The sequence below is a fragment of the Cydia amplana genome, chromosome 19 (assembly GCF_948474715.1).
Source record: "Cydia amplana chromosome 19, ilCydAmpl1.1, whole genome shotgun sequence".
NCBI classification, from domain to species: domain Eukaryota; kingdom Metazoa; phylum Arthropoda; class Insecta; order Lepidoptera; family Tortricidae; genus Cydia; species Cydia amplana.
In genome coordinates, this window is record NC_086087.1 from 13,110,205 (window position 1) to 13,122,969 (window position 12,765).

At 39.4% G+C, this 12,765-nt stretch overlaps 1 protein-coding gene across 1 annotated transcript in view; it reads right to left on the bottom strand.

Annotated features, from left to right (window-relative positions):
• The window catches only part of LOC134656995 (bicaudal D-related protein homolog), a 128,227-nt gene that overhangs the window by 11,947 nt on the left and 103,515 nt on the right, over positions 1-12,765 (bottom strand). Inside the window, exons 5-6 of the mRNA XM_063512560.1 lie at positions 11,316-11,565; positions 1,395-1,615 (exon numbers count right to left, since the gene is read on the bottom strand). Coding sequence (XP_063368630.1) covers positions 1,395-1,615; positions 11,316-11,565 — 471 coding nt within the window. The remainder of the gene's footprint in view (positions 1-1,394; positions 1,616-11,315; positions 11,566-12,765) is intronic.

Consider the following 12,765-nt stretch of genomic DNA (forward strand, 5'->3'; position numbering starts at 1 on the left):
ACTTATAGGTATGACTGGGTATAAAACTGCAAATATATGTGTATAATCAATTACTGCGCCTAAAATAGTCAGCCAGAAGAACTAGAACTCGGTTTCCGCGGTGAAACATGGTTACAAATCGCAATCGATTCGATACCGAGCCGATAAGAAATGTCCGACTCTCGTTTATTTTCACACGGTGGCGACGGTCTTGACTCTTGACATCAGATTTATTTAATTTGCAACGTGACATGGATGATGTAATAGTTTGTGAATAACCAAAGAAACTATAAATAATGCATTAAACTTAGATGATCAAACTGATGTAGGTACCTACACCTCTTTGTTCTCGTAGTAGGTATTGCATATAATGCACATATAGCCGGCACGGTGGGATCCATACTACGGCATCCATGCTGTGAAATAACGAATGAAATGGAAATGTCTGGACCGAGTCCCACTCGTAAACATATATAAAGGATCGACTACGCGAGTCCAAAGGTGGAAGGGCCAGCCGAGCCAACGCGCTTAATAAAAAATATCCACAAACATATGAAGAGGAAAGCGGGCAAGCTAAAGTGGGACTGGGCTGGTCATGTCTGCCAAATACGAGCGAGCTGTGGGCCAATATCGCCACAGAGTGGCAGCCCAGCCCAAAACGAGGAATTAGCAAACCAGCTAGACGCGAGACGAGCTAGACTCCTCATTAAAGGAATGGACAGAGACAGCACAGGAGTGGAAATACTGCAAAAAGTGGGGGGCCTTTACCCAGCAGTGGGTCATTATAGGCTCCCAACAATAACAAGCAACAACGGTTGCACTCCGGGAGTGCCGATAGAAGTGAAAACTCACCTCACTATGTTAGCGACGCCCGGTAACACGATACATAGCTACGTTTAGCGGAGGTATTCTATTTATTTATTATATATTATTATCATTCTCAAATAAGATCACACTTTTTCATTGACATGTTTATTTACATACAACTGCCATGACAACGTCAAATTATTTGAACATACGTAGAGTCTTGAAAAGGAGTCCGCAACATAAATGTCAAATAACATTGAGTTTTTCTTTATTGATTTAAATGCCATTTAAATTATGAGTGGCCACCTTATGGGGCTTACGGTCACGTGATTGCCTTACGCCCCTTACGGTCACATGATCGCCTTACGCTGTCTCGAGTTTATCATTTTTTCCCCACCTCAAAAACTGCCCAGCGCCGCTAAAGAAGTTTTCACTTCAAAAATAAAATAACATGAAGAGGTCCGCTTTTAAGTATCTAAAGTCTATTTTTTTATTCGGTAGACTGAAATGACAGTTCATAGTATAAACATAAAATGTCATTTTAGTCTACCGAATAAAAAAATAGACTTTACGTAACCTACGTTTATGTTTTTTAAATGAAAACTCACCTTAGACGATAGATCCGCAATCACCTCATTCTTCTCATCGATCTGCCGTTCCCTCTCCAACGCCCTACGCGCATGCGAGGCGATGGAGTCGCGCACTCTAGATCCCTCCAACGTTGCGTACGCGGCCACGGCGTCGGCGCAAGCGGCGAGTAGGGCGCCGCGGCGGAGGGTGGAGGCTTCGTCGCCGTCGAGAGACGAGATGGACAGGTCGGAGTGGAGGCCTGGGGAAGACAGAAATGGTATATTAGGTATCTTTTACACATAGGCGTGGTCATCGGCAGCCCAATTGTTTGGTTTGCATGGAGTTATTGTTGACGGTAAGTGTAAGGCCTGAGTGGACGCTCGAAGCGGAGCGTTCGGCGGGGCGTGCAGCGTGGCGTCGGGCTCACAAGTAATTTGAGCAGCGTGCACTAAGGCCACTCCTATACGTTTGCATTTGTTTAACATGCACGCCGCACGCTCCGCCCCGCTGCACGCCCAACTCGAGCGTCCACTCAGGCCTTACACTAAGGGTAACATTCCATTTCTGACCGCAGCTGCACTACTGGTACTGAACGCGTCGCTGTTACTGTCAATTTCCATAATAAAATGAACAGTAGTGCAGCTGCGGTTGGAAATGGACAGTCATCTTAAGGTAACCGTACTAGTTAGTGCTCGACATGCTAATGCCCAATATATGACACCCTGCTGTCACCTCTATGGATAATGACTTAAGTTTCAAAATGACATGTACTGGGACCGCGTCGAGCACCAGTACGTTTACCTTAATATAATTTCCACCGATTCTACATACAAGTTGTTTGAGAGATCGGTGAAAAATTATATTTAATCAACCATACGATCAGAGTTGCGGTAAATCAGACTTTGGATTGGCTCACAGACCAACAACTAATTAAAGTTTAAAGGTTTTCAAGTTATATTCTTTTGGATCAAAGTAAATGTAGCCAAACTTATCGTAAATGATACCAATGAACTGGCGCTTTTATAGCCAAGAATAACAGGTTAGCTAGTCTCCGATTTATTTCAGTGATAGAGGTAAGTAATAGAAAAGATCAGGGGCCCGTTTCTCAAAAGCTTGTAACTTGTAATACAAGCGGATGTCACTTTTTGGCAGCTTTTGTTAGAAATGGACTTCCACTCGTATTGCAAGTTACAAGCTTTTGAAAAACGGGCCCCAGGTAGAAAACAAGAGGCTTGAGTGCAGAAGTGTAGAACAATTGGTCTATTATCTGAGATCATTAAGTTTTTGATCATTTGTTCATCCTTCAAAACAACATTATTCAAACCTAACCGCGAATTAAGATTTCATAAAATACCTTATTGACCCGACTACTTAGCGATTATTTCCACTTGATCTCTCCCGATAATTGCCACGTCACTGTTGGTTCAGTTTCGCCATACTGATTAGCTCTATAAGCATGGGAATGTGGTGAAACAATGAACAATTAGTACTCAGGCTTGACCGACTTATAACAACGAGGTTATGGTGTTCTACGGGATAACTGGCGTGTGTGGAAAGTGAATTAATACGTATGTCGTTAGTGCTGCGTCATTGAGCATTATTTTTATGTAGCTACCGCATAGGCACCATGCATACGTCACTGCTGAGCATATGACTTCCTTCTTGTACGCCACTTATCCCGGTCTCTGATGGCTAGTTTCATCCAGAAGTGCCCTACGATTTTTCAAATGTCGTCTCTTTATAATAAGTTATTATTATGAAAATTGTAGATACATTTGACGCGTATTAGTCTAACCCGCTACATTTGATGATGACTGTACTAATAGTACCTAAAACTGTCCACCGATGGACCTTATGTCTTCGCAATAAGGTTCAAGTATCGTCAGTCAAAAGCGTAGACTATGGTATGGCCGAATAGTAACTTACACGTTGCCCAATACCCATTACCTAGGGGATATGAAGTGTGGGAACGCGTGGTTAACTAGTTACATTATTTGTAGCAATTGTAAAAACTTGACGTATTTCGTTGTTCTTTGATTGCGTTGCTTAAGCAAATAATGACATAATGTCTGTAGGTCTTAGGTCGGGAGGAAGGAAATATTGAGAAAACTGAACTTATCCCCAAAGTCCTACCGTAAAATGGGGTGAGTAGGCGCAAAACTGACATTCAAACCTCGATAACATTTTATTTTTACATATGCAAACTGAATGGTGTATATAATAAGTGTTCCGGACGTTTGTATTTTAGTTTTTATCTTATTTTGGGTAGTTCCATTTCATAACTTTGACGATAAAGAGGAAAACCCACCTCACCCCGTAGTGCCTCGTATTTGGGGTGAGAGGGCTTTTCATACAAAGGTGATTTTGGAAGAATGTTGGATCGATTTTTTTATTATGCGTATTACTATAGCTCCATTTTAAATTGGAATACATTATTTTTGTAGCAGTAGCCTTAAAATCCCTTCTCACCCCCCTCTCAAACCTTCTCTCCCCATTCATAACCCACCTCTCCCCGCGAAACCTACTCACCCCATTTTACGGTACTTAAAAGAATTAGTTAAGGCAGGCATAGATTCACTCTCTAACAAAACGCGTCTATTACGACAGATATGACCGCTAGGTGGCGCAAGCGCGAGCAGGCGTCCGTTACGTAGCGGTGCGCGGCAACTACTATGGCTAGACACCAAAATTGGTGTGGGCCGCATGTACTTATAGGTACTTGTAGATGCGACGCAATCGTGGAGTGAGCCACGCCTGGTTAAGGTTACCACTTCACTGTTAGAAGAAGTTCTGATGTTAAAGTATAGCAATGAATACATTTTAAGACCGAAAATGTTCATGTTGAACAGGTAGGAAAGAAATACAAAATAAAGGACAACTCACGCTAGACCAGGCCGGAGCGCCCGGCGCTTCGTTTTCTATCGAAAGCACCACGTGATCACCGATCAGATGCGGAAGAAAATAGCGGTTGCACGGGGTACTTCGCTTGCTTGTTTCGTCCTCCCCTTGTGGTAACAGATGTATACCAAGTTTAAAGGGGCCCACAGATTACCAGTTCGCCGGATCAGCCTGTCAATTAAACGCAAAAGGTGACAGTTCCGAACAACTGACAGGCTGATATCGTCTGGCGAACTGGTAATCTGTGGGCCCCTTTAGGAACAACGAAGTCTTTTCTTAGAATTATTAGTCTACAAAATGGCCAACGGGTTTCAACTTTTCACATGGTTGATTCATGTTTATAAAAGAAACCTCACACGCGCCCAGATCCGCGTCGAGATGAAACCGAAGCTCGACCGCAAGGGCGTCGCATGCGCATTGTGCAACGCGGTTTCTTTCCCGTATCGAATAATGTTGGATACTTAATCTGTGACGCAACCTGAGGTCCTGAGGTCATTGTATAGTCATCATTACTTTCAATGACGGTGCAGCCCTACCAAACCCGTTTACCTCCACCCTGCACTAGCGCCATATTCTTGTTGTTGCTCATTTCTGTTTTTTATAATTTTACATTTTTGATAATTAAACGTTTTAAAATATCTACTTATATTCGAGCGATAGGAGGCAGATAAACAAATTTCGATTTTCTTTGATTTCTAGTGTTCCGTACAAAACTTTGTTCACGGAACTCTAATATCTATCTAATAGCTTCTGCTCGCGGTTTCGTCTGCGTAGAATGATGATGTTCGTGATAGAAATTATTCTATGGCCTTCCCTGTACTCAGAATATTCCCAATTTCCTAAATCGGTGCAAGTTTAATTGTGAAGAAGTAGTAGACATATATAGTTACTTTCATAGCGTTTTAAATGTCAAATGTTTGGTCGATAAGGGTGATTTTGTATTGCATCTATTTGCCGATAAGAACTAACGTTATAGTTTTTGTACAATTTTTCAACGTCCACGCACAGCCTTTCACCCCAAACAAGTAACAATAAAGACAACATCAAATGTAGGACAGCGGCTAACAACCAACAATAAACTCCTTACAAGGTTAAGACACACTTAACACACTTTACCTGTTTCTGAGTAAACGTATCGGAATGCTTATCATATTATAACAAAAGCAAGTAGGTATATTACGATAAATACAATACTTGGGAAAGTTTTCAGGAAGAAATGTGTGTAGGTACCTACCCTTATTCATAAAACTTAGCAAAAATAGGGTTTCCTAACAAAAACAAATGCCAACAATGACGAGGACAAACTCTTTCCAATGGCTTATTAGTCCGATGTACTTGCACCATTCCACTAATCCGGGGTTAACCAGTTAAACCTGTTGTTACCATGGTTACCAGTACAATTTGATACTGGGTTAACGGTTTAACCGCTTGCACCATCTGCTAACCCGGGGTGTTAGTAGGATGGTGCAAGTGGGCCTTGCCTGGCCGCGTAGCCAACGTGCCAATCGCTAATGGTCCGTAGCGATCGAAAAGAAACTGTCACTGTCGCACTAATATGGAAGAGTGATAGAGAGACACAAAGCGATTCGATGGCGAAGCGATAGCGATTGTCACCTTGGCTAGGCCGGCTGAGTGGACGCTCGGAGCGGAGCGTTCGGCGGGGCGTGCAGCGTGGCGTCGGGCTCACAAGTAATTTGAGCAGCGTGCACTGAGGCCGCTCCTATACGTTTGCATTTGTTTAACATGCACGCCGCACGACCCGCCCCGCTGCACGCCCAACTCGAGCGTCCACTCAGGCCTTACACTTAGACTTAATATTTATAGGCGTATAATAAATCCATAGGGATTTATACCACGATTTTCAATACTCTTAGAGCGATTAATTTTCCACGACCTTATAGATAACGGAACAGGAACCATCCACAATTCATTGTACTAACCCTTCCTACAACGAAACTTCCAACACATCTACATGTTTACCAACATCGACTGTACCACCGCGAGCCATCTCCGACACCATCGCATGATTCGCATGGCATTCTGTACATTTCGGCACTACGCAGAACACCCACGGAAACGGGGCAGGTCACGAGTTGAGGGTCATGTATTGTATATCGTAAAACCACCTTATTACCATACGTATTTACGTATAGTCCAAAAGCGCACAACTATGGTCAAAACTCAATTTGAATATTTTGTTCAGGTGTAACTATTATTCGAATGTATTATTTATATGGCAAGATCAAAGATGCTAATAAAAATGGAAGAAAATACTCGGAAAAATACATAAAGTCCTTATACTTTATACTTATTTTTCATAATTATAATCATTTATTCCAACCATGGTATTATAATATATTCTTATTTAGGTACGTATTGAACTAGTGGACCATAGTTATTGTAATTAATCATAGTTGGGTGGTTTCAAAATTTTGCAGGACTCCAAGCAGTATCACAACTACTGAGTGCCGTGACCGGGCCGTGTCCGGGCCGGAGCTTCCAGCGCTTACTTTTCTATGACAGATGACAGGTGATCACGTGATGATTTCCATAGAAAACGAAGCTCCGTCAGACCGTACCACTACACCGAAATCAGTACCAGTCAACAAACGCAACAGCCATTCAGGAAGCATCGATATATCCCAAATCTAAACCGTTTTGTTACGCAAAGATTAGATCACTCTGTCGTGCCGCGCCATGCTTTATCTTTTGCTATTGTAGTCTATGGTGCTATAACGGCAAAGGTCGCAAATCTATTTGGATCACGTCATAGCTTTACTGGCCTACTAACACTCACGCAACTATGGCGGAAACCACTTGGTTAACGTCGCAACGTGTGTTTTAATTGTTTTTAATATTTTCTAGAGTACCTAAGCATGTTAGGAAGTCTTGGATTGAAGAGCTGTTAATACATATTTTACAAGTGCAATATGATGATATTGTGATATATAAATTGCTATATGATATTGCAATTTATGTATCACAAAAAGTATCAACTTAGAGCATTTAAGGGTAACATTCCATTTCTGACGGCAGCTGCACTACTGGTACTAAACGCGTCGCTGTTACTGTCAATTTCCATAGTAAAATGAACAGTAGTGAAGCTGCGGTTGGAAATGGACTGTCACCTTAAGTAGTAACTGGAGACGCCTTGTCAGTCATTTTCTGTACAAAACAGTCTGCCGATTTTTGCGGGGGAGTGGCACGTCAAATGTATGGCTATTTGTACGTAACGTACAAAGCCATGTCAGATAAACGTCAGTCCATCAATTGCAGCTCTATAAAGCGACTCTGATGGTTATGAAATGCTCTAAGACGCTCGACCATATCCTAAAAATGCGGACAGAATTTAAGCATGCTGAAAACTTTTTTAACAATGTCCTTACTGTTTCTATTCAACTCAAGAATTAAGTAACATGTTTTATTATATAATTGACTAATTGATTATTTAGTACTTACCTACTTTTAGCAATTTCATCCCTTAACGACAAATTGAAGGTAAGTAGGTATAAAAAAACAAAGGTATATGTACCTACTCGTATTTAAGTGTTACACGTTCTGACGTCACTATGTTACAGCCATGGAAATGTACGATACCATATTATCCAACTACACACTAAGGAAATGAACTTTGTAGTATATTTGCTCCGTAACCTGGTTCTTTCGGCAATCGATCGGAAACACAATAAGAGTGTGGAATGGTTTGTTGGCATGCCATATTTACTACCTACTGTTGAAACGCAACACTAAAAGTTTACAGGCGAAATAACAATTTGTGACTATGTGGTGCCTCTGCCAACCGATAAAGATATGTAAGATTGTAGTATACAAGAGTATAAGACATCAGTGCGTATCAGCGTAATATGTAGTCAAATGTAGAATCCGTAGAAGGCATTTGCAATTTTGGTCTACAATTATTGCAGTATTTTCCTTAGCTATTATTAATTAGCCTTTCGGGAATCACTGATCCCTTACAGAATCTTTAAAAAAAGACTTTGAAATTAAATTTTAATTTAAGGACACCCTAGAGAGGCAGATGGGTTTCAAAATGTGGTCACTAGTAACGATGTTTTGTGCTGCTAAGAAATGTTAGAGTTAATTTAGGGTATCCAAACTGTTTATGTTAGACATATTGCATGTAAGTACATGTATGACTGACGACGGTCCTACCTAGCTACATTGTCGTACCTTCTACCATTTAACAAAACATAGATAAATAAAGTAAAAGCGGCCAAGTGCGAGTCGGACTCGCCCATGAAGGGTTCCGTATTTAGGCGATTTATGACGTATTAAAAAAAAACTACTTGCTAGATCTCGTTCAAACCAATTTTCGGTGGAAGTTTACATGGTAATGTACATCATATATTTTTTTTAGTTTTATCATTCTCTTATTTTAGAAGTTAGGGGGGGGGGGGACACACATTTTACCACTTTGGAAGTGTCTCTCGCGCAAACTATTCAGTTTAGAAAAAAATGATATTAGAAACCTCAATATCATTTTTGAAGACCTATCCATAGATACCCCACACGTATGGGTTTGATGAAAAAAAAAATTTTCAGTTTCAGTTCGAAGTATGGGGAACCTCAAAAATTTATTGTTTTTTTTTCTATTTTTGTGTGAAAATCTTAATGCGGTTCACAGAATACATCTACTTACCAAGTTTCAACAGTATAGTTCTTATAGTTTCGGAGAAAAGTGGCTGTGACATACGGACGGACAGACAGACGGACAGACGGACAGACGGACAGACAGACAGACATGACGAATCTATAAGGGTTCCGTTTTTTGCCATTTAGCTACGGAACCCTAACTAGCAGCGACAGTAAGACCACTTCGAGCAAACAAAACGCCATCAACGCAACCGTACAATTTTAAAACGTATCAAGTACATTCCACATTCATAGTTTAACGACTTTTAAATCTTGTGCTAGTATATAAAACAATGGAATACGTACTTGAAAGAACTAACAATACAACAGCTGTTCACACTGGCACGCTACGTCAGGCTGCATTCGGCAAAACAACAGAAATACGTAAATGGTCAAATTCTCAGGCTTTCCGAAAGAAAACAAGGAATTTTTATTAGACAACAAATTGAAAAGAAAATTCTTTGCAAAAACCAAGAAAACATAAATTGGTGAGTTTGAAGTTTAATTAGGTAAAGACATTAATAAATCGGCTTATATTTATATACAGTGAACCTATACAGCCCTTTCACATGTATAAGAGACAGGAACTGCTAAAGATTAAGATTTTTTATAATTTTGTGTTATTAAAGCTAATAATTTAATGTGTTCGCGATAAACTCAAAGACTACTAAACGTAGGTTATTTTCATACGGTTTACACCTGTCTGTAGAGTGATTCTTGAGGAAGGTTTAGGTAATTTGTTAAGGTTTTGTGACCCGTGCGAAGCCGGGGCGGACCGTTAGTTTATAAATATATTTTCTATTAATAATGCTGTTTCAAAATTGATTGCCATTCGCAATAAATAAAAGTTTAATAACTAATGACTAATCATCAAGGTTCCTCGAGTGCGATTTTCATCGTCCGTGGAATCGCCGAGCGTTGCTCAATGCCAGTAATGCTACCGAATTGTCGGAATTGAAGTTTTGCAAGCTGTAAGAATATTGTGTTTAATGCCATTTCATTTTGGGAAATGGGTTTTACAATGGCAGGGACAGAGACAGAGATAGACCAAAAAAGCAGTTGGAATATCGACTTCGACACACATAGCAAATGGTGGCAGGACTGTGCTCTCTCAGGCGAATTTCAGGAAAAGGCGATGCTATTACTTCTAAAATTTACATTATAAATATGTCTGTAATGGCCTACTTACCTATAATGTAGAATGGTCTATAGTTTCCGCTTTCATTTGAGAGGTTATATTAAAATCTCGTGCCTACGTGGCCTGCGTATGACAACCTACTTATACAAAATTTACTTTGGGTCCTATTAGGCAGTCTAACGCGATTAAATAGAAGGGACGTAGTTAGGAAAATAATAGCTACTATAATATAGGTAGGTATTATGTACATCTCTCACATATACAACACACTTCACTATTAACAGATCAATACGGACGCATTATCGTACATTATACTGCGCAATCATTACAAAATCGAACAGTTTCCACGTAACGCAGTGGCGTGTACCAGCAACACCAACTGACTGTAGAAATACCTTATGTCCTTTATAATAAGGTTTACGGACGGTAAGTAACAGTATATAGTAACGATGGTACCTAGTATGGGTCGATGGCGTGACGTTCGTGGTAGGCTGACGTTATTGGGGCTGAATTTTAATCATATCATATCATTAAGAAAAATAATCTACTTATCGATAGTAAATACAGAAAGCTGTCCACGATGTTAAAATTTTTAACATCGTGGGCAGCTTTCCACTTCTTATCCATGCTAATCTTGTGCAAAGAGACCTGCTGTATTTACTATCGATAAGTAGATTATTTTTCTTAATGATATAGACGATATAGTCTTGTTTTCAATTTAATTTACTCTAAAAGACACTGCACCTACTTAATCTTTCTGGTTCGACCCATTGGTTGACTGGTAGAGAATGCCTTAAGGCATTAAGTCTGCCATTTGTACCTTCATGTATTGTGCAATAAAGATTAAAATAAATAAATAATAAATAAGAAGAAGGAAACGATGGGGGAGGACCTTTTCACCAGTAATAACTAATAAGACAGCAAACACGAATGAAAGCAGATTCGCTTAACCCTCGCAATGGTACTTAGTTACGCGGATCACGTTAGATCTTTTCTATTCTAACCTGATTCACTAATAAAGGCATTAGACGCGCTCTCAGTGATACATGTTAAATCATCGGAAAACGTAACATAAAGGTACATTTTAAATTATGTCCCCTTATTTTATCATTTCGATCATCTTCCTTGACCAAAAGGTTTACCATCTTTGGAATTCGCCTTTTGATTTAAGGTTAACAAGTATAATGAGATTGATATCCCGGACTAACCTTGAATGTTTTGAAACACAAACACAGTAATACAGAAATGCATCAATGCACAGCATATATCTTACCTGAATCATCGTCATGCCCAGTGTTCAACTGAAGCGAGAGCGACCTCAGCTGCTTATAAACTTGGACCGCCTCCTTCCTCAGCCATCCATCATCATCGTCGTCGTCTGGCTCAGTTTCCATCTCAGCGTGTAGGGACCTAGCTGATTCAGTCACGTCTGTGGCGTCTGGGGTCCCGATCCTCTCGGCTAAGGTGTCGTGTGAGCGTTGGAGGCGTTCGAGCTCTTTCAGGGTGTTGTGGTAGAGGTGTTCCTGAAAAAAACAGTTGGGTTAGTAGAATTTAACACGAATACTGAAACCATAAGCCAGAATACATGATATCGAACAAAAGTAGAAATTGTTAAACGTAGACTTGTGTTGCATATTACGTACCTATAAGAGCAGGATTTAATTTTTTCATATAAAGTATTGTCTAACAAAATGAAAGATGTTTCCATTAGTAAAAATCAATCAAGGTAAGCAAAGATTGCGAGTTACAATTTGAAGAATGATAAAAACCAAAATGCGGCCAAGGCAACGCTCAAGTTTCAGCTTCCAACCAATCAGATAACGAACTGCATAACAGCTATTAACCACAATTTCAGAACAGATTTTAAATTAAAAAAAGAACCTTATTACGATGAAAGCAAAATTGCTTTTATAATAGCATGATAAAGATGATTTTAAAGTAAGGCATAATGACGTCATTGCTTAATGTACTGTAATGTTTTAGATGTGGTTTTAATTGCAAAAAGATGGTTCTAGCGTTTTTGTTCTTTTTCTTAGATAAGCAATGATAAAGAAGTGATATATGGAGAAAAAATTAATCAATTTTTTTCGTCAATTACAATGAACGAGAAAGTATTGATTATACGTAGGAAAGTTTTTTAATAATACAGAGCACATAAAACTCAACGAAGAATAAAAGAATATAAGTATAAAGCTTGAAGATGATTACTGATACTGTTTTATAAAGGCAAACACAATAATGCAAATGATAGTAAATTACAGTCACGAACTTAGATTTTATTTATTTGATAGGTGCGATATGATGTAACTTAAATATATTATGTCCCTGATTCTAATACTCATCAGAAATAGTATTGTGGTTTTAATAAGAAGAATTAGCAGTCTACACATTACAATTACGAAATATCTAAGAAGCGAAATTAAAAAGTATCGATATGTGTAGAAATGAGCGATAATTAGATTTAACTAAACGTCATTAAATTATACAATCATTATGCTGTGATGTCAATACCCTCTATCACGATTAACAGTCTTATAATAAATACTGTACTTATTGGTTTCATAATATCGTCACTAAATCAACAGTATCTTATCAGATCTCGTCTGACAGTTCGAGCGTGGCTGTCCGTGGCTGGATCTCGAGATAAACGTTATGTTATCAGATCATACGCTACACAAATGTCGACAATTTGCAACGAATAACTATGCTTGTATTCTAATTTT